Source organism: Diadema antillarum, unplaced genomic scaffold (genome assembly GCF_040938485.1).
Source record: "Diadema antillarum isolate AM-2024a unplaced genomic scaffold, OU_Dant_1.0 seq00000809_RagTag, whole genome shotgun sequence".
Lineage (NCBI taxonomy): Eukaryota > Metazoa > Echinodermata > Echinoidea > Diadematoida > Diadematidae > Diadema > Diadema antillarum.
The window spans coordinates 777,184-803,648 of record NW_027271689.1 but is presented as its reverse complement, the minus strand read 5'-3'; the positions used below and the strand labels follow the sequence as shown (position 1 = coordinate 803,648).

Here is a 26,465-nt window from a genome sequence, read left to right as displayed (position 1 = left end):
TTCAGTGATGCCATGGAATGACCTGAAAATTGTACAGCCTCAGGCCAATAAAGTCATGGCCATTGCATGGTAGTAAATTTTGTGGTATACAAGTGTAATAGAATCCTGTATTTCCTTGAAGTAAGAAAAGGAATTTTTTGGCTGTATGCTTGTTTAAGATATCACCTTTAAAATATCTCATTAATTTTAGATGCAGAACGTCCTTGATTGCTTAAGTGAAATGGTTCTGCATTCCAGAGAATATTTAGCATTGTGTTCTAGGCAATTGTCAAAAACACAAGGAGTCATGGATATCTAGCAAATGCTAACATTGAGCAGACTTGTTAAAATGCATATCACATGGGTAAGTCAAATTGCACTCAGTGATTAATATGACAGTATATCACTTGTAATATTTCCCAATAGGCAAAACATCCCTAGGAACATATCGCAATTGGGTAACTTTTTTGTGTAAACAAATACTGGTATCAAGTGAGAGAATCTTGGGCACACTTTTGATGAAGTACAAGTCACTGTGCACGGGAGCTGTATTTAATTCTGCATAGCTCACGAGTTGCAGCTCTGTGCTATGGATTCTATGCAAATGGCTACCACAGAAACTTCAAGTTGAGAGTATGCATTAGTCACAAGGGTAGTTGGAATAACCAATACATGGTAACGAATTTTGATTTCAGGAATTACAAAATGTTTAATATCTGGGTTTGATATAGACTGGTATTTGTGATTTTGGGGAGGTTACAAGTCCCAAGAAGAAATGGTAAGATATATTATGCAACCTTCCCCAGTAGCATTTCAAACCTTTAAAATGGATCAGTCTGTATGCTTCCTGCCATGCTACTAACCATCAATAGAATTATCTTTCAATGCCTTTGACTGAATAGTAATTAAAAAAGAATACAAACAAACAAGAATACGCCTTTCACTAGCTGTTTACTGTATAAGGCCAGCTCAACTTAAAGTGTATATTTCAATTAACATTATGTACAGGGAATAATTTTCCTGGTATAGCATCACAATTTGCTATGCATTTTTACACCACTGCTACACAAACTAACTTTTGTGTAGCAGCTTTCTTCCATAGAATTGTACAGGGTCCCATTTGAAATATTGTTCATCAGCTGATATTGCTAATCAAATTTGAGTTGGAAAATTATTACCTGATGTAGAAGGAATTCATGAAGGAAAGGAAAAGCTTTTTTTTTTATAGCTCTTTAACCTCTGATACATGTGTACTGTGTCTTCATTCCTCTACAGAGTGACTGCCTTCATAGTGTCTGTACTAGAACTGCTTATCTTTGTAGCACCATGTTGTGACAGATGCTGTAGCAGGTAAGTTGGAATTCAGTGTGATGAAAGATGGCTACCTGAAGGGGAATTCCATTGTGATATTGTCAGTTGAGAACCAGAAGGGATCTATCGCCATTGTTGGAGGTATTGAGTTTAATATTGGTATTATGTTGTAGAACTCAATCTCTTCTGCATTATGGTGTCAATTTTTAATTATTTTCATTTTCAGTAAAATGCTGAAAATTAGAACCACATGGGCACTATTTTACCCTATATTTGGAACAATGCTTATAAATCTACCCACTTTTGAGTAAAATGATGTTTTTATTTCATGAAAATTATATGTTTCATTTTTATTTATGCTTAAATCTTAGAATGCTTTAGCACCCTTCTAGTTCTCAGCTGACGATATTATGCTGGTTCATAGGACAACAGAAAAATCAGAGACGTAAATCATGCAAAATTTTTGGAAAAAAAAATTAGCCACAGAAATGTGAAAAAAAAACAGTAATTGTGTGCCAACAAAATTCCATATGTGGTCACTAATGCTATTCACAAGGAACCTTGCCTGTATCATTTGAAAGAGCTTTGAAAACTGATGAACACATTACTCCTAACCCCTTATATTTTGCTGAAATTCATCCTGCTTTAACCTACTACAACTTTAATTTTCTTTACTTTAACTTAACATTGCTTTTACTGTACTGATGATGTAGGACTTCTGACTGTATCTACAACAATCTGGGAAATTAATTTCCAAGATGTCCAATACTTTGAGCGTATCTAGGAAGGGAAGAATTACCTACGTTGCTGCATACGGTACAGACAGGTGCACAGATTCTACACTCGTCTGCATATGAAAAAATTTGGTCAGTCAGTGACAGTTTTGCTTTGGGTCCCACTTACAAGCACTAGTTGCTTCAAAGGGGCCTCAGCTCTGATTTGTCTGGCATGTGCATGTACCTGTTAATGCATTATTTTTGCTTCTACTGTGTACATACCCTACTTCTTCATTTCCTCTGCTGAAAAATTGAATTAAATTTAATTGATGTTGTTCTTGGATGACTTGAGTGATGGACTAGCCATATGAGTTGTGACAAAATAAAGACTGGATGCTCACCACAAAGTTGGACTGCCAGAAGTAGTCCATGAATATTTCATTACTTTCTGTCGATTACTTGAAACCAGTGAGATTATCGCTGAAGTACATTGCGATCCAGAAAGAAATGATGATTGATAAAAGGACACAAGTGATTTTATGCTATTTAGTAGGGCAGATATGTAACAAAAATTGGTCGAGATGCTCACATCCGGCGGAAAGTATGAAATTTTCCATATAAGGGTATTTTGGGGCGCTGATTTCAAAAATTGCCGGATCCAAGAGATCTGACCTCGGGGTCGGCCGCCATTTTGAATTCCAATATGGCTGCCATCACAAAACAAATTTAAAGATCCCTATCTTCAGTTCTGAATGACGTGTGGTACCAAAACTTGGAACACAGGTGAGCGTTTTGACATATTGAATTTGATGACAGATTAATTCGAAATGTCTGACAAACATCGAATAGCCGCCATTTTGAATTCCAATATGGCCGCCTCGATGAAATGTTCAAAATCATTATCTCGAGTTCTAAGTGGTGAGTGGCGCTGAAAGTAGGTGCAAACAAGTATATCAACATACTGAGTTTAAGAATTTACTGATGTGATGTGTCTGACAAACGCAATGCCCGCTATTTTGAATTCCAATATGATTTGCGAAGACAAACATCACGACTAACATTCAGGGGCATGCCAAAAAGTGCAGCAAAAATGAAGCATAATGCACCTTTCGCTGACGTCACAATGTAAATACAGCAGCGCGCACTCAATCAGTTACAAACGCGCGCTCAATCAGGTAGCCTAATCTACAAACCCAAGATAGAGATTTTCAGCATTCCAACATGGTAACTATGTAGGAAAATTCAAATTAGCTGCCGTGCAGATTGTCAGACATGTCAAGTAAGTCTGTTATTGAAGTTACCATATCACCATGCGTTTACGTATCAAATTCCAATGGCTTATGTCACTCAGAACTGAAGATAGGGATCTTTGACGGCGGCCATATTGGAATTCAAAATGGCGGCCGACCCTGAGGCCAGATCTCTTGGATCCGGCAAAATACCCCTATGTGCAAAAATTCATACTTTCCGCCGGATGTGAGCATTTTTTTCACATATCTGCCCCACTAATTGTCTTCTTCTTTCTTTGCCCATTCCAGAGAGGGGAGATGCTATGTCTTCTGGGAGTATATGTCATGGTTAGACAACTGGAAAAGAGCAATTTTATACCTCGTTCTCTCAGTCTTCTGTTACATCAGATATAGACATCCGTTGGCAATTGTTTCAGGTGAGTTACATAATTGTGTGTGACATCCTGCTGAAGATTTTATGGACAGCTTTCTGACAGCTTGATGTTAATCTGTGCTAGATGTAAAACATGCTGGGAAACTAGATAACACTGCATACACCCTTGGATTTATTGGCCACTAATTATGGTAATGAATATTAAGCAGCAGTGGTGATTCCAATTTCTTTTATTTTTCAAAGAAACCCATTGTCCAGGAAAGAATATCTCAAGATTTACATGTAGGGTGTCCTAACACAATAGTAAAATAGAATAAAACATGGATTCTATTCTGATGCAAACAAGGCTTATACAATGTTACCGTATAATTTCTTCCCTTTGTGATAATAAACAACTAATCATAATACATGGTTCTATGTGTAAGAGTGGGTGTGATGCTTGTCGTAGATGACACAAGTGGGAAGTGTTAGTCTATCATGCATGAGAACATGTGAGTTTTATATCAGAAAATAAGAAAAGCATTAATGACCACATTCACACTCATAGACCTGCCCCCCAAAATTCTGTGCATCTCGATTGGACTTGTTGATAAGAGAATCACTGAAATCAGGCTTATAATTCTGAAAATCACCAAACTATTCCTGTCTCTAGGGAGATTAAACTCTGTGATTTATGGGCTGGTAGTCTGATTTTATTCTTTTCTAGGATTTTGAAACAGAAACAAATACAGCCCAGACAGCCTACTCATGGTGACGTAATTTGAAAAGACATAATTTCTGTTGCTCTAGTGACAGTTGCACTTCCCAGGGTAATGTAGTCTATCTCAAACACAGACAGACAAGTTGTGAGGGGCCATTTCTCTCTGCTGTATACTGTAGTTTGGCCCTGTTCTAAATTTGCATGAGCATGATCAACCAACTCCAGATCTATAATTAGCACAGAACAGGTGTAAGTCTTTCTACGGTGAATTAAGTCACAGTTTACTGCCGTTCTGTTCGAAGCAGATTACATTACTCATTAGGCTGCCATACAGGTCCCAGCTTGAAATGTAGATATTCAAACAAGAGAGTAGCTGATACATCAAACTCTCTAGACAGTATTTATCTCTTTGTGAATCACTTAAAAGATTTTCCCCAACTATATTAAAGACAGAAAAGTACAAATATTTTTCATTGCATGGCTCATTCTGTCTAGCGCTAATCATGCATTTTATAGAAATCTCAAAGCTTTACATACATTACTTCTTTCCATATCAGTTGGTGGATTATTTGTTATTTAGAAGCAGTAGGAGATAACATAATACTGTACTTTGTACAGAGTTACTTTACACCTTTTTACTTCTCTGCTTGTATCTGGCAAAATAAGTTGCAAAACATATCTATGATAAAATGTGATACTCTTGGAAGAAAGAGAAAAGATATCAAATGTGACAGTAGCCGCAGTGCTTTATAGACCAGTTGCATGAAGGCTAGCCCAGCTCAGATATTTGAGAATCCTCGTAATGAATTGTGTATGGATTTTTGATTGTCAGAAATTTCTATGTGAGTACACACACAGCCAAAGAATCTCAACTGGAGTTGACCATTTTATGCTTCCATGCACATATATGGTGACTGGTGTTTTCTAACGTAACGTGGTGGGCAGTGTATGAATTGGGCCACCTATGAATCCATGCACTACTGGGTCTTTAACCCATTAAGGACGGACTGATTTTGCTTCAATACGTAATTTCCCATAGACACTTGCCCGAGTATACTTGGGACTCGTCCTCAGTGTGTTAATTGTGAAAAGCTTGTCCCTGTGAACTGGTACTCTTTGCCTGATGATAATTGCAGGATGGTTAAAGCTGTATGCAGGAGTAGAAAGAACTCTCTGGCTCTCACATACGCACATACACACATACACACATATACACACATACACATATACACACATACATACACACACATACACAAATACACACATGACTGCAGTAGGGAGCACTTCCCTCCAGTGTTCCCATCCCTTCGCTCTTGTCACAGAAAGGCTTTGTAGTTGAATGACATCTTGCTATTTAACATTTTTGCTACTGCCTGCAAAATGTATAACACACATAAAACCATATGCATACACAGCATTCACTGTAGTACCAGCACAATCTGCCTGAACTATTTTCAAGTAATACTGACTGTATTTTGTGCAGAACGGAAATAAAATGGTACTCGTCCCATGCACGTACCGAGTATATATTGCAATGAGTTAGCAAAAACTCTCAATGAAATTTAATCAGCGTATATTTCCCGTTTATTCTCTTCATTTCCTGCACCTGCCTTCTGCAATGACTATAACTTTAAAATTGACAGAAGTGATTATTTTTATTATTTGCATACTGGTACATCTTCTATACAGCAATATGCTTTCTAATTGATCTTTCCTTGGACAGAAATTACATCTATAGTCAGAAGCTAACTTATAAAAATTCACTTTGACTATGAGATGCTTGTGTCTACATCATGTACAACTAACACAAACTACAACTTCTGTATACTATACAGATGTTATGTAATCTATGGAGGGCAGAGACTCCAACTCTCCCGCTTTCGACGGAGATCTCCCGCCGAAAACCCATTTTTGCAGAATCTCCCGTTCTCCCGCTTGAGATTTAATTTCTCCCGCTTGAAATGATTTCTTACTTAATTTCATTGTATGTTGAAAAATAAGCCTTAGATAGCACGAGAGAGCATCTAGAACCCTAGACCGCGAGGAACTTTGTGCTCGTGATGTGCGCTTTGCTCACATCAAGTTGGAGTCTCCAGAGATGCCAAGTTCAAAAATTTTTTATGAGTGAGATTTTCATGACTCGGCATCTCGGCGAGCGAATATGCGCGCAAGCGAGGGTGTGGGAGGGGTCCCCCCCCCCCCCCCCCACACACACACACCACCGTGGCCTCCCGCGGTAGGGACCTTTTTCAATTTTTAGCTCTTAATGGTGCGATCAGGTGCATACTTAAGGGACTATTTTTTACTTATTTTGAAAGACGAAAGGAAAATATACCTCCAGTTGTAACTATCACTTTAATCCTTTGAGCTATATGCTCCTTTATATTATGGGCCCATATTGCAGACTTTGCCCGATGCGTGAGAAAAATGGGTGTCGTGCGTGAGATCGTGAGACGACCCCTAAATGCTTGAGTCTCACTCAGAATGCGTGAGACTTGGTAGCTCTGAGTCTCCCGTTTGCTAGGGGTTTCAGGCGGGAGAATCTCCAGATCAGAATGTGCTTAGGGTTGGAGTCTCTGGGAGGGTAACTATAATAAGTTGCTGTACTTACCTTTGTAGCATCATGGAATGCTAGATGCTAACACTTTAATAGTCACCTGAACCACCTCCTCAAGAAGGGTTTGTACCAAAATACATGAAAATAGCATTAGCTATATCTCATTCAAACCAGAATATGAAAATACTATTGTACAACTCATTGTTATGGTTTTTTTTTTCTTTTGATCTGGTTGTACCAATAGCATCACAGCATCTTCATATAAGAAAATTGATAACTCAATCCCCCAGATGAGGTTTTACATTGCGCTATTAACACAGCATAAAAGTGGATGTCTGGGTAATTCCTTGTGTTTGCCAGTCTGTATAACAGTGGGCCGTCCTTGCATGAACTGACATTTTATTTTTTTTACGGAAGAATATTTCAAGTTAATTCTTTAGTAGTTTTAATAGCGCAAATATCTGCTAGAATACATTTTAGCCACTCTCTCTCGGGGCTCGACACAGTCAATGATGAGTTTCATGGCCCAACACCAATTTTTAGTGCCACGGGCCATCAGGCCACTGGGCCAGCAGGCCACAGAGCCACAGCTATTAAAATGTTGAGCCCTGCCTCGTACGATGTAAATTACATGTAGGTTCTTGCTGTCTGAAACAATTTGCTTTTTGATGACGAGAGATGAACGGTTTTACTTCACCTCACAAAGGACACCCTTAAGTAAAATAGCAGTATATTTTCCTCTTCACAAATTCATGTTGCATGCATTTAAGAATTAGTACTAATTTCGCAAAATCAAAATGCATTCATACATTCCTTGTTCAACAGTAGATTTCATGTTCTCATAACATGCACAAGTTTTAAATACTGAGTGATAAAAGTGAATGATGAATAGTTACAAATTGCTGTTACATAGACCCTTGTGCGGATGTGCAGGTTATTCAGTATGCATAATGAACTGATTGCCAGCATGGGCAGGTGTACTGTTGTGTCATATCTCATGTGAGGCTGAGGTGGTTATCTCATGAGTCTGCCATATGGTATTCCCTGCTAGTTTACCCATGTGCCACCAGCATTGTGTGTTGGTTCTGTGAGTGTGTTCATGTATACATTTTGTGAGTGTACTTGTCGCTCATTGATTTGTGTATCTTCATGAGTTTATTCATCATAACCATTCATGTTGTACTGATTCAACAAAATCAGATATTTACCAGGCATAGTTGTTACATTGCATAAAAGAAACTTCATACATCATGTACCCAGTAATGTGAAGGCATGAAGACAATGTTTTCAATTTTTCAAGTGTATAGGAAAGCTATATATAATTGATATTGTTATAATGGCCAAATGTCAACAGTCAGTAAGATTGTAGGTCATCAGTTAAAAAAAAAAAAAAGAAATCATCAGTAATGTGATATTAATCTCACTTTGCATAACAGAGGAAATGTGAAATAAATAATTTGTGCAGGAATATTCAGATTTATTATTCTTTGCATTTTTATTAAAAGTCAAGGTATGCAAGTCCACAGTCTAGTTTAAAGCATTCTGTCCACCTGCTGTGTGTTGGCAAAGGTCCTAGTTCAAAATATCTTATCAGACATATTTGCGACATAATTAGTTTTTGTGAGAGAGTTCCAGGAATTTCATGAGGAAATCTTGTTTTTATCAAAGTAAAAATTTGCCAAAGAATGCAGCGTACGTCAGAAAAGTGATGTTTTGGTCATGAGGTTGCCTCATTTATTGATGTGTGTCAATAGTAGAAATAGATTACTAATGATTTTTCAACCAGGCTTTAGTTTCCCAAACTGGTTTAAGAATTTCTCTTAGCCCCCAAAACTAGAACCGCTGTTAGATTGCTTCCAATCACACATTTTCTCAAATACCATTCCCTCCTGCAGTAATTTGCATCCCTCTGTAATTTCTGACTGCATTTATTATCATTAACCCATGGCTTTTCTGAATCAGATGTCCCATGCATGAAGCCTATGGGACTTGTGGTACACCAGAGGCTATGGCTTAATTTTGTCACCAGTTGCGTGGAGGGAAGTCCTCTGCCCACACTGTACCATCCATGAACACACAGACGACACATTGCACACGCTGCACCAATGCAAGTCACACCTACAGTGCTCTCGTAGCCTGACCCACCTACATACTAATAGTCTCCATGCCTGTGTTTACTATCAAAATATTGACTAGGGTCAAACAAGGGACCAGACAACTGTGTAATTGGGGGGGGGGGGGGGGGGGGTCATTTTTTAATGTGAAAACAAAGAAGGTATCCAGTAAAATTGACTTCAATTTTGCCAAATTGAAGATCAATAAATTGTGGACCACAATGACTTCATTAATTGACACAGAAATAATACTGTTTGAATTTACACATACACACACACACACACACACACACACACAAATCTTCAGTCATGCTCAGTGTATGAAATGTTCACCAAATATGTGATATGTTGTATGACATTCTGCTCCTCAAGTACTGTAAAAGTGGATATTTTCACTTGAGTTTTTTTTTTTTTTTTTTTTTGGGGGGGGGGGTTGGGGGTTGCGCACTGGGCCGAGTAGGATAGGATGAGTTTCACATGCTTTTAATTCTGTGGAATCAAGACATTAACTACAGAATCGCCACTTTTACAGTACACTTTTTTATTTGCTTTATTTTTGGTATAAGCTGAAGGATTTAATAATAAACACATTACATCTTTATACACATAGGTCATTGAAGACACTTTCACTATAAGTTTCATACTTCATGTATACAATGTACCATAGATAGTTTTCAGAACAATAATTATTTCTTCATGCATCTGCATGATCAGTCAAATGTATAGAAATAGAAGTGGTCAGAAATAAGAATGGAATTCAAAAGTGTCTTGCCTGTACAAAACAGAAAATCAGTCACATAACTATAATACTTTACATATACCATGTTTCCAGTTAGTATAGTTCTTGCTGTTGATTAGATTCAACTGAAATCATGTTTTTACATCACTTTATCTTTTTATGTGTTTTTTGTGAGTGTTGATTCAGATTATCAAAAGTTTTATGGTAGAAAGTATATTGCACAGCCAGGTAAATGTCATCAAATTTCACTTGCTGATATTAGAATGTCTGATACCCATGGCAAGCAGTCAGATGGGTTTGTCACAACAGTCTGTTTGTGAAAGACATGTTGGTTACGATGCTGCTAATCTACTTCATTAGCAAGTCCTGAATAATTACTAGACACATAGAAACCATGAAATGCCACACAGTGTGGTCATTGTATGTCAATTTAATCAAATGTTTTTGCTAACGACAGTGTTTAAAGTTAAGATTCACGCAAGTCCTTTTGACTCCATATATCTCTGTGAGGTACTGATATCTCCTGAATCTGCCGATGAAGTATTGCTGGTTATTTGTTATGTCCACACCTGTTCATCCCCTCATATATATTTTAGCTGGTACAGTACGTGTATGCTGTTCATTGCATTCACCAGGTTATTACGTGGTGTCTTCAGACAAGCCTTTTGAAGATGGTACTGTAGCTAGTTTTGCTGAATGATTGCAAACTAACCTTGCCTCTACCCCTCCCATTCACTTTAAATCTCATTGGTATAGCCCCAGGGAACCATTTCATGGAGAGGACTATAATTAAATCTTGCAAGTTGCAACTAATGCAGTCGCTATGGCAACAGTAGTGGACTCAATTAGTTGTTAGCAATGAGCTTATTTCCACACTAAAGTGTAGTCAGTGCAGCTTACCATTGTAGCAGATAATGTCTTTGTGAAACTGGCTGTTACACTAGGTTTTCAGCCAAAAAGAAAGAGAGAGAGAGAGAGAGAGATTGCAGTTCCATTGTATAGAACAAGATGTCCTATCAAGTTATGTCTTGGGCACCTTCAACAGAGGGAGAGTGAACACAATTTTTGCAGAAGTTGACAGGGATGTTAATATGCATTATAGAGCAAAGTTACCTCGTAGGGAAGCCTATAACAGGTACACAATATCAACTGACTGCATGTAAATACAGTATGTATCACTCAGAAAGTCAAAGTGCTAGTAAATCAGTTGATAAAAAGAGATTCAAATGAAATAATTCGCGACAAAAAAAAAAGTATTAATGTATTGCTAAATTTGAATGTGTTCAGTGGGGCTTATACTTTTCAAATACATGGACATTTGTAGTTTTTGTATATTAAATGAACACTGGGGAATTCCACAGGACAGTAATTCTGTCCATGAAGTACAAATGTTTGTAGATCAGTGTGAAGGAAATAATGCCATAAGCTCAGATGTGCACACACCATATTTGCAGGAATAGTGTTTGTTGCTTGGCTCAATAGAATTTGTACCAATGCCTCTGTAAATCAAGTGCCAAGGGTACTATGTTAGCCTTGTGATCATAACTGTATTCATGTGCGCCATCTTCATGAAAATCTCACCTACATTGTACCTCACTTCCATCCCTGCAAGCCAAAATGGTGTCTGCTAAAACTAGATCATAACCTCATTCTACCTAACACTATGTAAATTCACAGCTGCATCCTATGTTTTCTCTTTTTGTTCTTTTTTTTTTGTTAGTTAATGAGTAGCCTTCTTCCCATGGTGTGATTTGTTCAGTTGTTTTTGTTTTCTATCTCTCCTTGGTTCTCACTCTAACCCCACCCAGGTTCTATTCTAATCTTCCTGGCTGTTTTATACATCTTCCGTTATTACTACGATGGTTACACGGAGGAGCAGCGTTCTGTTCGGAGGGACCAATATAGCCACCTTAACATCTAGAAACTAACACACCATGGGGCGTACAAGTTTTGCCAGTACTAACCATTTCTTATCACTCTCATGGAAAGCAAAGTTTACCCACTTCCAGTGAAAATCCACTCCATTCTTCTGAATGACTAGAATACAGAGTAAAATTGAAAAGAAAAATGCAGATTTTATTAAAATCAGATTTAAAAAGAGAGTGAGTTATAGAATTTAAGAATTGAATATGATTGTTATGTGATCCAGATTACATACACTAATGCATATTAAGTTATTTGCCGAGAGCTATATTGTCTTTTAGTTAGTACATGAAGGTATTGTAAACTTAATGCTTATGAGTTTAACAATACTTTATATTAGGATTTACGTGTACAGCTCCCTCCCTCCTTTATTGGTCATTACAACTTAACATGCATTTCATGCTGTGGACAATATTTATTCCTTTTGATATCACAAAAATGAATATATATTAAAGATTTATGAGTACACAATGTATGTCAGAGAGTTGTTAGATAAAGATATCACCATTTTGTATGTGTTGTTGCTGCCAATATCAACGACACTATAATTTAGTGAATACCCATACAGTAGATTTATGTAGTCGGTGCATAGAAAAGACATTCACACAAGTATGTTATTGGTTGCTACATTGTGTGCACTGCTTAAACACTCCCTTTATTAGCATTTGATATATTTTGTTTTGGTATGTGGTATTTTTGCTGGTACTGGTAGTTGTGGAAATGTTTTTGGTGCTGGTTTCACATTTGGGTTTGCTCTGTTGAGAATACATAATCAGTTTCTTCCATTCCTTGTGTACATGTTTTATTGCTTTTTGATTATGTTTTCAAGGTGAAATTCATATACTTCTACTGGATCATATGATCACAAAGAAAAATAGAATTTCATATAAAAAAGAAAGAACAAACAAATTAAAAACAGAATGTCAAGACATGGTTTATGTTATTCCTGGAGTTTGAAACTTGAATAGTACTTCGGCATGAATTCTGGAGTCATGAAATATTATTTAATGAGTAACTTATTTCTTGCTGAAATAATGAAGACTTATCAGGCATTAGAAGAAAACAATTGCACTTGTGTGCAAAGGAAAAGGATACAGTAGTATTCAAACATGCTAACCCTCTGATTTTTCGACATAGATTCATTAAAAACTGACATCAAGCTTGTCCAGATAGCACCTACTTTGTATGTGAAAGTTCATCTTAAACTGCTGTACTGTAGCTAATGGTGAAAAGTATCAAGGTTAATGTGTACTTACAAATCCTCTCTTTTTGTGGCTTCTGGAGGCTTGTTCCTTTGAAAGAAAGAGTGTGCTGTAAAAACAAAGTAATATTGCAATGCATCATAGAGGAATTCATTGACTCTAAGAAATAAAGATGTCCCACACATATCATACTAGTATGTTAAATCACCATTTCCAAATGCAGTGGGCTGAATGTTGTACTTCTCCCACAATAGCTGATATTGAAGCTGCTATCTACAAGTTCTTTTGAAATCAAAACATTTTTTATGGCATTTTAGAATTACCATCACTATCGATATTTACTTTCATAATGAGATTTTTGTCCTCAGTAAATTTCTGTTACACCTTGGTAGTAGAGTAGGAAACTCTAGCATTAAAGGAATATTTCTAATGCTTGAGTATACATGTTTTGTTGCTGTTTTTGTCAGCTTGTCATGCTGTTATATTAAAGTTATTCAGATTTAGTGCTGCTTAGTAAATGATCAAGATTATAATCATATCTTTTCATTCTTTTGACTGGACAAAATCAAACACATACACTTTTAAATGATGAATGCATCAACATGACAGTGTGCACATTTATTTATTTCTTTGCTGACATATAGTTGTGTGGTAGAATTTCAATTCATTTAGTTAGTTTTTCTGTTGTTTTTAAAGGGCATTTTGTCACATGCAACTCTTCTGTCTGCAGTAGTCTTCTACTGTGTATGATCTGAAATGTTTGGATTCTTGTGTTTTTCTGAAGACTCTTTTTCATAAAATAGAATAGTCCAGAACTAATAAAGCGGCAATCGAACAAATCGTACACATAGTTTTACAGATGATGTATCAAGAGTAGATGTGACTATCTGTAATATTAATGCATTCCTGACACATTCCTCCCGAGTAGCTTTATCAAAAGTTTGAGTGCATATAATGTTTATTTTTTCTTATCTTGCCAGTATAACTTGAACACTGATTAAATCAGGAACTTTCATTCTTGGGTAACAAGGCTATTAAGGATGATTGTTGGGAATTGTTACATTTGTAGAATTCAATATAAGACATCAGTATTTATTGTCTTTCTTTAGGATATTTATGATATTTATTTCTGGCTGTAAGTAGAGACACTGCCTCTGTTTTTCTGGTCTATAGCATAGTCTAATGCTTCTTGACCAGAAGTTCAAAATAATGTTTAAAAACATACATACACATGCACACACACACACACACACACACACACAATTTGTAAGATATCTACCAACAAATCAGTAGGAATAGGTCAGTGAAAGATTTAGAAATGTTAGGCAGAAATGGAGAAGCTAAGTTCACAGTAAAGTAAATTATTCAGCATTGCATTGTGTGGATAGATTGAAAAGGCCCACATGTTTTATGATGTCTGTTTTGTAAATAGTACTTATTTGTTTTACATAGAATATGTCTCTAACCTTTCCAGTCTTACATCTGGAAATGATTACTGGCTTCATACAACTTTTCAATATCAAGGACATTATAAACTTAGTTCCTTCAGTCAAAGAAAGAAAAAAGAAAAAAAATCAATTTGTGGCTGTGTGATCGTAACTGAGTGAAATAATACCTAGTGCATGTTGTACAGTTATAAGAGCGAGAAGGTCAGTTTGATGTGTCCTCAGAATGGTGTGCTGGCATTCAAACAGTCATAACTATCTCAATTTACTGTTTTTCTTCAGATATTTCTTGATCTATTACTATGATGCTACTAACCAATTTTCACTGAGAATAACTCTCATGAAAACGAGGTGGAGATTCCTTTGAATCTAAAGAGGTCAGGCACAGACTTTATGTGCATACTTGGTTCTTGTACAACTTCATGTAACTTTGACATTGATATTATTAAAAGTATGTTGATTAATTCAATTTTAAAGTATGTTTGCATGGTCTTGTATGCTAGGTGTAATATTGGAATTGAGATTCTGTGTCAGAAAAATTGACCTTCTCAGAAAAAGATTGGCTATGAAACAGAGGGTGTAAAGACTACAAACATTCCAAAGTGCAGCTAGTGAAACCACAGGTGAGAATTTCCTTGTGTGCCTTCCTTGCCAGGTGTCAGTTGCTTGCAAAAGTAGATTTGATTTCAAAGAAAGAGAATGAGAAACAAAATTTGATAATCAAAATAATAATAGTGATTACAGTAATTGCAATAATGATAATAATAATGATGATGATGATGATAATAATAATAATAATAATGATAATGATAATAATGATAAATGTAATTAATATGGTAAGAAATTAAAGTTCATCTATATACTTAAGTACAGATGAATGGTCAATGTTTATAAATGCAAATTATGAAAGATAGGAACAATTACAATTTTGTTCATCATGAACCATCCGGAAATGTGAGCATAATATTTTATGTTCAAATTATTGGTTCTTGTCATTCTCCTCAACTGCAATATTTATGTCTTTTAAAAAGTCATAATATGTGTGAAGATCAAGTTGAGAAGATTATTAATGCGGCACTGTTAACTCAAATTGAAAGCAGGATGTCTAGCCCTTTGAAAATAAATCTAGTTTGCAGTGTGATACCACTACAAACAGCACAGTGATGCTATCAGTCCATGAGATGTACAAAGATTGTAGTAATATCTAGTGTGCTTCCCATTATAGGGTTTATTTGAGTGCAAAATATGAAAGAATGTGCCAGTCTCTATTACTAGCATTCCATATATTTGTAAAGTAAACATTCCATGTTCTTTGCCAATTAAAGTTTGAAGTCTTCTTACAGCAATTGATCTGCATGATTTGTTTCATTCTTTTAAAGCTTGTGAATTCTTTTCAATGTGATGTGAAAACCTCAAGAGAAGATCGTTTATGAAAGTAGAAAATCATTTAGGTAGTAAAACAATGAAATCTAAAACTATATCAAAATAGTTTCCCCAGCTGGTTGGAGGCAGCTATGGAGCCCTTCATGTTAGCTACTTTAATTAATAGCAGAGCTTTTCAAACACCACAATTGAAGTGCCTTGTATGTGAGCAAACATTTTGCATGGTTTTGTTGTGATCTCAATGATGGGATTGTGATTAAGTTAAAAGGGAAAACATGAACCAATTATACCTGGTATTCACATTTTCCTGCCCCTCCCCCTCTAAAATTGAAAAAAGGGGAAAATTGTCAATATTTGATGGTATGATAGTAAGTCAGTGTTTAAATATTCACTTGATGCAGTGACAGGTTAAAAACTTATTCTTCCTATTGTAATGAGACAATACTTTTTGGTTGTTGTTTTCACAGACAATGCAAAACAATATGCTATGGATTTTGCCAGTGACATTGTCACCTGGAGAACATGTTCTGCATTGAAAAGAAATTAGCTGTCTAGCTAGGATGTCACTTCTCAAATTAATCCATCATCAGATTGCTGCCAGTCTGTGAAAATCTATGAAATGCCAGCCCCACTTCAGTAGCCATGGCCTCAACCCGTCTTCTTTGTCCATCTCCATTCATAAATTGTCCACAATAATTAAAAGCATTATTTATCTTTTGCCGATGAAACAAAAACCAACTTTAGTGCTTCAAAATAGTTCTAAAATGTGAGTTAAGGATAGAAACAACCCGTGTAAAAATTTGAATCAGTATAATCAGTGTTAAGTATTGTTAATATACAAAATGTGAACAATAGTTGTAATAAAAATGTTTCTAGACTAAACTGTGTACAGTTATGGTTTAGAGTCGGAAAAATAGTGATATCTCCTTATAAATATTTTAGGCATTATTAGGAAACTTTAATGTGATAGGATGTTTCGTGATACAACTGACCTTAGCTACATACCATATGCATCAAATGTGATATCTTTAGCATTTTCTAAATCACTGCTCCCAATGGTAAACAGTACCTTTACTACCCAATAGATTGTATCCAGGAAACAGCCTCTCCATGAATAGTTGCCATGGTTACTGCAATTATTACAGCTTGCAATAATTGCTAACATCTGTATGAAATGGACCTCCTCAGGTAGACAGAATCTCGGGGCTCCTAGAGTCTGGCATCAGTTTTGTTAGACTGTTTACACACCTCCATTTTGATGGCTTAAAAATTGGGCATGTGTTAGCTTTTTTTGTAGGTGTAATATGTGTCCACACTGACTAATCTGAGATGCCTAGGTTTTTTACACCATGTGAAATTATTTCCTGACATTCTAAAATTATCATAAATCAACAATATTTGCATACATTTACTAAAATCATTCACATTTAGTTTCTTGTGTACCACTCACTGGTTTCAAACTCTGAGACCTTCCGATCTGTCCCCCATTGTATTACTGTAGTAGCTAACGAGTCTTTAGGCATACTGTAAAAGTGGAAATTTTCTCTGTGTTGAAATTTTCGCGCCTTGCGCGCAACGAGAAACTAGCGTAAAAAATAAAAGGATGCGAATGTATTTGCTTGCGATATGTTCCTGTACTTACTGTCTTAATTCCGCGGAATTAAAAACACACAAAACTCTTCTCACCAGGCAGAGTGTGAAAAATTAGTCACGCAAAAATATCTACTTTTACAGTATGTATCGGTTGTATGTTGTTCTTAATATAGATTTTGTAGATTAACTGTATGATGCTTCCCATTAAAGGACAAGTTCACCTTCATAAACATAAGGATTGAGAGAATGTAGCAATATTAGTAGAACACATCACTGAAAGTTTGAGGAAAATCAGACAATCCGTTCAAAAGTTATGAATTTTTGAAGTTTTTGTGCAGTACCCGCTGGATGAGAAGACTACTGCAGTGTATGAATAACTTAGATGTCACATGCGTACAACAATATAAGGAAAATATAAAGAGAATTTCACAAAATTTCATCTTTTGAAAAAAGTACACATTCCCCTGACTCGTTACTGATAAATGTTAGAGGTAATATTATTCCCCCTGCCTTTAGAAAGAGGCAAGTCAATTGCTCTTTTATTATGCGAAAAAAGTGAAAATATGTTGAATTTTCTTTTATATTTTCTTTATACTGTTGTACGCATATGACTCACAAGCTGTAGTAGTCTCCTCATCCAGCGGTTCCAACACAAATTTAAAAAATTCATAACTTTTGCATCGATTGTCCAATTTTCCTCAAACTTTCACTGATGTGTTCTACTAATATTGTTGCATTTTCTCAATCCTTATGTTTATGAAGGTGAACTTGTCCTTTAAGTTGATTGAATTATATTACATGGAAAAACAACACACAAACATATTACAACACAAAAGTTAATGCAAAAATCATACATTAATATGTGTGTGTGTGTGTGTGTGTGTGTGTGTGTATGTTTGTGTCATCATGTTTCAATTGTGGATCAATCAGTGAGCTGCTTTGCTAGGCAATGTTCAGTTGAGTTAGTGGAGCTAGATAGAAAAAAAAATACCACGGACAGTCTAGTGATTATGCAATGGCCTTATCTATTAACATTACTCAGTAGGCGTTTTCACATCAGCCCGATAAAAATCCAAGCTCGAGATATTTTCCAATTTCCCAAGTCAGAAAATAGCGCGCTATTTCGAAACATCGGGCTGATGTGAAAACGCCTATTCACATCATAGCACACAACTACACAGCCTCTCAAGAAATCCTACATATGGCTTCCAACCAGGACTGACTAATCACATTTGGTTGTAGGTGGGCTTGTACATGTGCAGAAAACAATGAGTACATTGGAGTTGTGTGTAACGCTCTATGTGACATGATGCAAGTTTGTGAGATTTTTAGGAAGATTCATCCACTTCAACTCATGCGATCATTTTCTCATGTATCTCAAGTGAAAGGGACTGGGTTTTTCCTTTGACTCAGCTCATATTCAACTGTGCAACGTTGACTCAGCCAAATTTTGTTTTATGTGAATGCTTAGGGGGAAAATCAAGACCTGTTTCACTCATATGCTAGATTCTAGTGCTACTTCTTCTGCTGACAAAAAAATAAAAGGTCTTTAGCGCAAAGACATAACCTCACCTCACACTTCAAGGTCTCTATCTACGTGTATTTCTTTCTTGTGCCACATATGCTCTTCCGGGGTAAAGCGATGACACCTTATGTATTCCTTTGTAGGCGAAAAAAAAAAGTTGGGGGGGGGGGGCAAACAACCTCTACGTTCATTCTGATGAAATGAGTTACTCCATTGTGATTTGTGCAATCTTATGCAATAGGGGGAAAAAAAAGATTAAAAGTACAGTTACAGTGCAGTCCCGTTATAATGAACATGGTCATAATAAGATTCTGGTTATAACGAAGTAATAATTCAGGCCGCAACATTATCCCACTGTATTTTAATTGTGTATTTGTTCTGTTATAACAAAAGAAAACTGCCGGTCCAGAGGAGTTCGTTATAATGGGAGTCCAATGTATTAGGCTTGCAAAGGAGATTGATACGCCACAGCCAGTGCTGATGATCAATATTTTTGTAGATCATTGCATCTACCGCGTATGTTACATTCAACAAATAGTTTGCATAAAAAGTGTAATGAAAACTATGTTGCGAAGTATGCAATGTTTATCATGATTTTATCTTCCTGATTTACAGGCAGTAACTTTCTTTGTGGTAGATGTCTATTAACATTAGTGACTCAACATTCATTACTTTATTTCTATATTGGAAGCGTCAAGACGGTTTCCTCTGGGATAGATCATTGCATACGAAAATTCGATGCAGTGCTAGTGCTAATTTGCTGCGAAAAGTTTGCCTTTAAGTATTTGTGTGGCTTTGCCATGGTTGTATGTTTATTTTTGTCTTGCCCACCGGAGGTGAAGGCGAGACTAAGGGATCCAAATGGCGTCCGTCCGTCGTCCGTCCGTCGTCCGTCGTCCATCATCCGTCGTCCATCGTCCGTCACAAATGTTAAAGTTTACCTGCAAGACTCTCTTATGATGCATAACTTGGCAACTGTTACAGCAATGGCAGCCACACTTGGGTGATAGAAGCACTAGGGGTATCTTCATGTTATGGTGTTGTCAGAGGTCATGTGATGATGTCAAAGGTCATTTGAGGTCATATATTAGAGAGTATTGTATGTGCAAGACTCTCTTTTCTATATTAAAGTTTACCTGCAAGACTCTCTTTTGACAAATAACTTCACATAAGGTGCTTGGATTACAACCTAACTTGGGTCATAGATGCACTGGGGGTACCTTCATGTTATGGTGCCGTTGGAGGTCACAGGATAAGGTCAAAGGTCATTTGAGGTCATACATTAAGGTTTACTTGCAAGACTCTCTTATCACACGTAACTCGACACATGTTGCTACAATGGCAATCAAACTTGGGTGATGGATGCACTGGGGGGTACCTTCATGTTATGGTGCCGTAAGAGGTCACATGATAAGGTCAAAGGTCATTTGAGGTCATACGTTAAAGTTTGCTTGCAAGACTCTCTTATCACACGTAACTCAGCACATGTTGCTACAATGGCAATCAAACTTGGGTGATAGTAGATGTCTCTTGGGAAGTTGAAGGTAACCATAAGGTCAAAGAACTTTTAGGGCTCAATGTTGAGTTTTTAGGGTGCATTTCGTTTATGGCTCATAACTTTTGATCCCTTTTTCCGTTTGCGACCAAACTTGGATGGAAGATGTCCCTTGGGGAGGTGAAGGTCATCACAAGGTCAAAGGTCACAGACAGGGGTCAACAAACTTTTAGGGCCCAATGTTATGTTTTTAGGGCGCGTTTTGATTGTGGCTCATAACTTTTGATCCCGGCTCATAACTTTTGATCCCTATGTCCGTTTGTGACCAAAGTTGGACGGTAGATGTCCCTTGGGGAGTTGAAGGTCATCACAAGGTCAAAGGTCACAGAAAGGGGTCAACAAATTTTTAGGGCCCAATGTTAAGTTTTTATGGCCCGTTTTGATTATGGCTCATTACTTTTGATCCCTTTGTCCGTTTGTAACGTAACTTGGATGGTAAATGTCCCTTGGGGTGTTGAAGGTCACCACAAGGTCAAAGGTCATAAGCAGGTCAATTAACTTCTGGGAGTTATAAAAAATATTAATTCCTTGTAGGCGAATGGGCGAGACACAATTTGGCACTTCCCTTGTTCTTTATCAGGGAGTGAGTGAGATACTTGTACAGTATGATATCACTTTGCTGAGAATATGCTAATTTTTTCTCTTTCATGCTTTACAAGGTGATATTGCTGATGTTATAAACTCTTGTCTTCATTTTTGCTTTCAATCCATCATTACCACAGGAGCAATCCTAGATTTTCTGGCATTGGTCTACATCATCAGAACCTACCGCATCCAGCCTGAGGATGACTTAGCAGAGGAGGAAACCGGCCAGACACGGGTCGGTAGCCGTACCTACGGCCGCTTCCACAATGAGGACGCAAAACGGAGTATGGCCACCCCAAGCACCGCCTCAGACGAGTCGAGGCAGAGCCAGTACCGGTCGGAGAACGAGGCGCGGTATCCCGGTGGGGAGGTGGAACCACAGCCCCCCAACCCGTTTGAAGGGGAGCCTAAAGATGATGAAGTAGATCCAGCAGGAGATGCAGGGCTCACCAGATATCCTCCTTAGTACTCCCTGACACCCTGGCCACTTGGGCATCCCTCCTTCTATCCCCCCTTCTCCCTCCCCACCCCCCTTCTTTCCTGACAATCTCCATCTTACCTTCTTCCTACTTTTTCTTAGTCTCTCTTTCTGACTCCCTCTTTCTTCTTTCTTTATATTTTCTACCCGGTCCCGGCGGTCTGTAGACTATGCACAATTGCCTCAAGTATTTGACCTTAGCCCTGTGTTATAGAGTTGACATTTAGATTATCAGTTTGGTAATGACACAGTTAGTCCTCAAGCTGTGTTTGACATCAGTCTTGAAATCAACTACATCTTTGTGTCAAATGGACATCAAGTTTATTTGAGTAAAACTTTTGTAGGATGTTTTAGCTCATCTTAGCCCAAGGCTCAAGTGAGCTTCTTCTTTTTTTTTATAATCATAATCTAACCATCAGTCATATGTCAAGTTTCCTGACCTCTTGCACTGTGCATCTTGCTTTTTCACATGTTTGCCACCTTCTTGAAACCACATAGATAGAATACTAATTAAACGTGACAGAAAAGAATTTCAGAGTGGAGAACACACTACATGTGTGTGACGTTCAGGAAAAGATATGGATAGGATTTTTAACTAAACATTGTAAAAATCAACCTTAGAAATGGGAACTACATGTGTAGGGAACTACTGATCACTCAAATGTGGACAGGTTTAGTTCGACAAAAGAACAAACTTATATATGGTGTTCTGAGTCAACCTTTAGTACTGTGTAGAATGGGCTTTCATTCCCACATCTATGGTGAACAATGAAACTGCATCTGAATTTTCAGAAAATGTTTTAGAGCAGTGATATGCTTAGTGCACACTGATGGAGTGTTGACCATATGAATGGCAAATTGATGGCATCTACTCATAGACCGATGTAAATTATCATTAAATCAGTAAAATCCATTAGTATAGAAATCATTGTGTTCCATATGAAATCACATTCCATTTGGAAATTTGAATGAAAATGCCTGAACTCAGCCAAAATCAGATTGTCATTAAAATTTCAGTGCATGTAGTCACGTTTGTTGACTAATTGTTTCCCGTAAGTCATCTCCTAACCTTGTGGTTCACATGGGAATTGGAATGGAGTACAAGAATTGTGCATTTTGGGTATTCCCATGGTATATAATGTCATTCTCACATCTGATAGTATTGAGGAGAAGTGGTTCTATGACTGCCCACTATACCAGATAATGAGAACATACAAGATGTCACCAATCAAGCAATATGATGCCATGAAGCACATTGAAGAGTATTATTTCAATATTCAAATCTTTTCTTGATATTATCAAGGGAACTTGTGAAAAATTGAATTGCAAAAATCAATATAATATCCATGTTTATAAATTTGAAATATTTGAGATGAAATTGCTAAAATACAAAAAAAAAAATAATGAAAGTGTATGTGGTAATATTAGTAGCATCATCAAAAGGTATATCTTGTCATGTAATGAGTGCAGTATCATCAGAAAAATATTGTTTTTTCTCTATTTGATGATGATGACCTTGAAAGAAAATATGAAAATGGTGTCTGTCTGTTTTTGCATTCAAATTCTTCATATGTACATTAGATATCGAATGGCTTCCCCTATAGAGGAATGCTGAGAACCAACCCAACCTGATCAAACATATCATTCTCTGTGGTAGATAAGGTGTTGTAATTATAGTCAGAATTCACGTACATGTATCTTCAGACTGGGTATTTATGGATTAAAGTCTGAATAAGGAACAAGGGGTGACACAAGTTGTGAAATTTTGTCTCTTCCCTGCATGAGTAAGGAAGGAGAGTATGTCATCAAATTTTGTTTCGCATCTTGAAGCCATTGTTGTTAATCCATTCCACAATTCTCTGAGGACCTCCAATGCCCGTGAACGAGATTCTTTTTGCACATCAATGAAGAGCATACAGGTCGGTAACCCACCTGTGTGAAAGCAGCCTGTGCAAAAACAGTCAAGCAGTACATGTATCCCCTTTTCATGGTCAACTTAGTGTGCTATCGAGCAATGCAAAATATCAGTTGGACATGGGATATGAATAGAGCATGCGCTGGGCTGACAAGCTCTTTTGTTACACACCATAAAAGCACACAAATTGGGTTAGCGAAAGTTAAAATCTAGTGAGCTCAGCATTGTTTGCGACATACTTGTACTTGGCAAAACAATCACACTACTACACTAGAAAGGGTAAATTGGACAAAAATAAAAGCAGTTTTGATATTGACAAAGAAAAGATATTGATAAAAGAAACTCAAATCTTTCAATCAAAGTCATTTTTCTGGTCAGCATTTGTAACACAAATAAACATGAATGTAGGCCCTGAATGCAGACATTCTCGTCTACATTTTGGGAACCTGGTCTCCATAAGGAAATTGGGTTAAAGATAATATAAAGTTTTGGTACCTCAAAAGTTTCCCTGAATTTTTGTGTTTCAGGTTAAAGTACCTTTCATATAACTGACACTGTGAGACTTACTCGCCCCAAAGTGCTCTCATGTCTTAGTAATCATGCAATTAACTGCGACCAGCAGCCCCATACGCATAGCGTAATGGGGCTTCGCATTGTAGCATTCAGGATCATGACAGATTTAGTATCGCGGGTAAATATCAATTTAAAAATCCAAAAATTTCTTCAATTTGAAGACTTACCAATTAAGTTAAAGTATTGCAAACAGGCTTCGGGCAAAGTTTGGTTCTGCCAATAGTCCCTTTCTGTTCAAATTGATGACTGAATGTGACTCGGTCGAGAGGACCTTGGGAGAGCTACATACACTGAATACTACGGCCAGCACATGCGCACACAAACATCTTATCCGTTCATGGATTTGAAATTTGTGCGCATGTGATGTGTGCGGCGAGTAAGTCTCACATTGTTAGTTATATGAAAGGTACTTTAACCTGAAACACAAACTAAGACAAGGAAATTCAGGGAAACATTTGAGGTACCAAAACTTTATATTATCTTTAAATGATTGTCACTCCAGTTGGTTGGATACATGGCACACCTGGGATCCTGTAAGCAAGGGGGTGATACTTCAGAATGGATTTTTCTTAACCTGTTGAAGATTGACTGATTTTGCTGCAACACACATTTCCCATAGATGCTTGCCTGAGTATACTTGGGATTTGTCCTCAGTGGGTTAACATATATGAGATTGTGAGAAAAGATGGTCTCGTCTCAAATGTAGTCTTAACCTGTTGAGGACGGGCTGAATTTGCTACAACACACATTTCCCGAAGATACGTGCCCAAGTATAGTCAGAACTAGTCTCCAATGGGTAAAGATATCTAATGGTTGGCCACGATGTTACTGCTTAGCTCTTGTGGATCAGGTGAATGCACTAAGTGGAAAATTAATTGAGTAAGAAAAAGCATTTACTGCAGCTATGACAATATAGGACAAGTGTTGTTCCTTTCGGTATGACAAAAAGAATCATGTGCATATATATATATGTCCATAATAATAATAAGGGGCATTTAAACCTCACAGCTACTCTAATAACATACTCTAGTGTGCATTGCCAAATAATAGTCATGACGTACATAATTCAACCTTAAGTAATATATTTTAGATGATGAGTACATGCATGTTTATATATAAATATAGATGACTATTTGTGTGGGTACATGCATGTATGTACCAGGTATGTCATCAGTAGAAAAATGTGTCCTCTGTCACATGGGTGTGAGATCATTGCAAACTTTTGCAATGTTCGTGTGGTATTCTTACTCTGTTCTGTGTGTAGAGAGAAATAGAAAGGATATCTGAGCTCTATTGGTCTCGTCGACCAGTAATCCTAGTCATACCTCATTCCACTTTAATGGACTTTGAACACAAAGTTTCATCATCATCGACAAAACGAAACTATCGTAAGCGTCATCATACAGCTCCATGTCGTGACGCCAAGTTTGATTTTGACGCAGACACAGGTGTAGGGCTTTCAAGAGTACAACTTACTCAGTCTTCCAGTTTCATACTTTCATGGGTCTCTCAGGGTCACGGGTTTGTAATCATCAGAAGTTTCTAAATTTGTATTACATTGTGCTACAGAATGCTTGTTGGTGCATCACATTTATAAGCAGAAATCATTCCATGAGATTAATTATGCACATGATGTGTGGCAATCAGCCGACTGTCGGGGTTTGGGTTTTTACAGACTATTTCGAAAAGTTCACCATGCTGCTGATGTTGGGATCAAGTGTATATGACATGCTCCGTGCTTACTAAAATTGACAGTCTACCATTTTATCACAAGATCTGGGATGTGATAATGCACATAATATAATGATCTTGAGTTTTTTATATTTTCTGATAGAGCAGTTCTTCTTCAACATTATGCTTAAGTTTGGGTTCGTAAATGAAATGGAAATTTTGTTTTCAGCAGCTCTTCTAGAACACTTCTGCTTCCCCTGATTTCCAGCTAGTCTGTTTGGGGGGTAGTATATATTTTGGTTTCTTGATACACAGATTCATCTGAAAGTCTGCTTCAGTTCTGTCAGTGTTTAGTTCAGTGTTAGTTTTCATGGCTATTAAGTAAGTGTACTACATATTGCTCAGTGCCACGTAGTGATGCGATAGTGACTTACTATTCTATAAAGCCTTTGAAATGAAAGATATCACTTACATACCATCTATCACAATTCAGAATACCACCCTATGTATACTTTGTACTGCTAAGATGTATCAGGATGATCACATGTAGACAATGGGCATTTTTATGAGTTAACTCTGTATGAACCACACCTCCTATTTTGAGTCCCCCCAAGTACAACCATATTTTCCTTTTGTCTCATGCCTTGGAGAAGACACTGCCCCACAACCCCACCTCACCCCCCCCCCCCCCCCACCCCTGGAATAAAAAATCAACAAATGAACAAACAAACAATCAATTGCACGTTGATGTGTCAATACTTTACCTACATACATAGTGTATTCAGATATTAGTGAGAGATAAGAAGCGTGTTCATATAATTGAGGTTCACTAATTCCTGGTGTATAGAGAAACATATATAATTCTATGGTAATTTTCT

At 37.1% G+C, this 26,465-nt stretch overlaps 1 protein-coding gene across 1 annotated transcript in view; it reads left to right on the top strand.

The window, feature by feature from the left end:
* LOC139739638 (uncharacterized) overlaps window positions 1-21,607 on the top strand; it is a 29,318-nt gene extending 7,711 nt beyond the window's left edge. Inside the window, exons 3-5 of the mRNA XM_071650247.1 lie at window positions 1,255-1,329; window positions 3,545-3,672; window positions 21,088-21,607. Of these exons, the coding sequence (XP_071506348.1) occupies window positions 1,255-1,329; window positions 3,545-3,672; window positions 21,088-21,416 (532 nt within the window). The 3' untranslated portion in view covers window positions 21,417-21,607. The remainder of the gene's footprint in view (window positions 1-1,254; window positions 1,330-3,544; window positions 3,673-21,087) is intronic.
* Window positions 21,608-26,465: the final 4,858 nt, after the last annotated feature.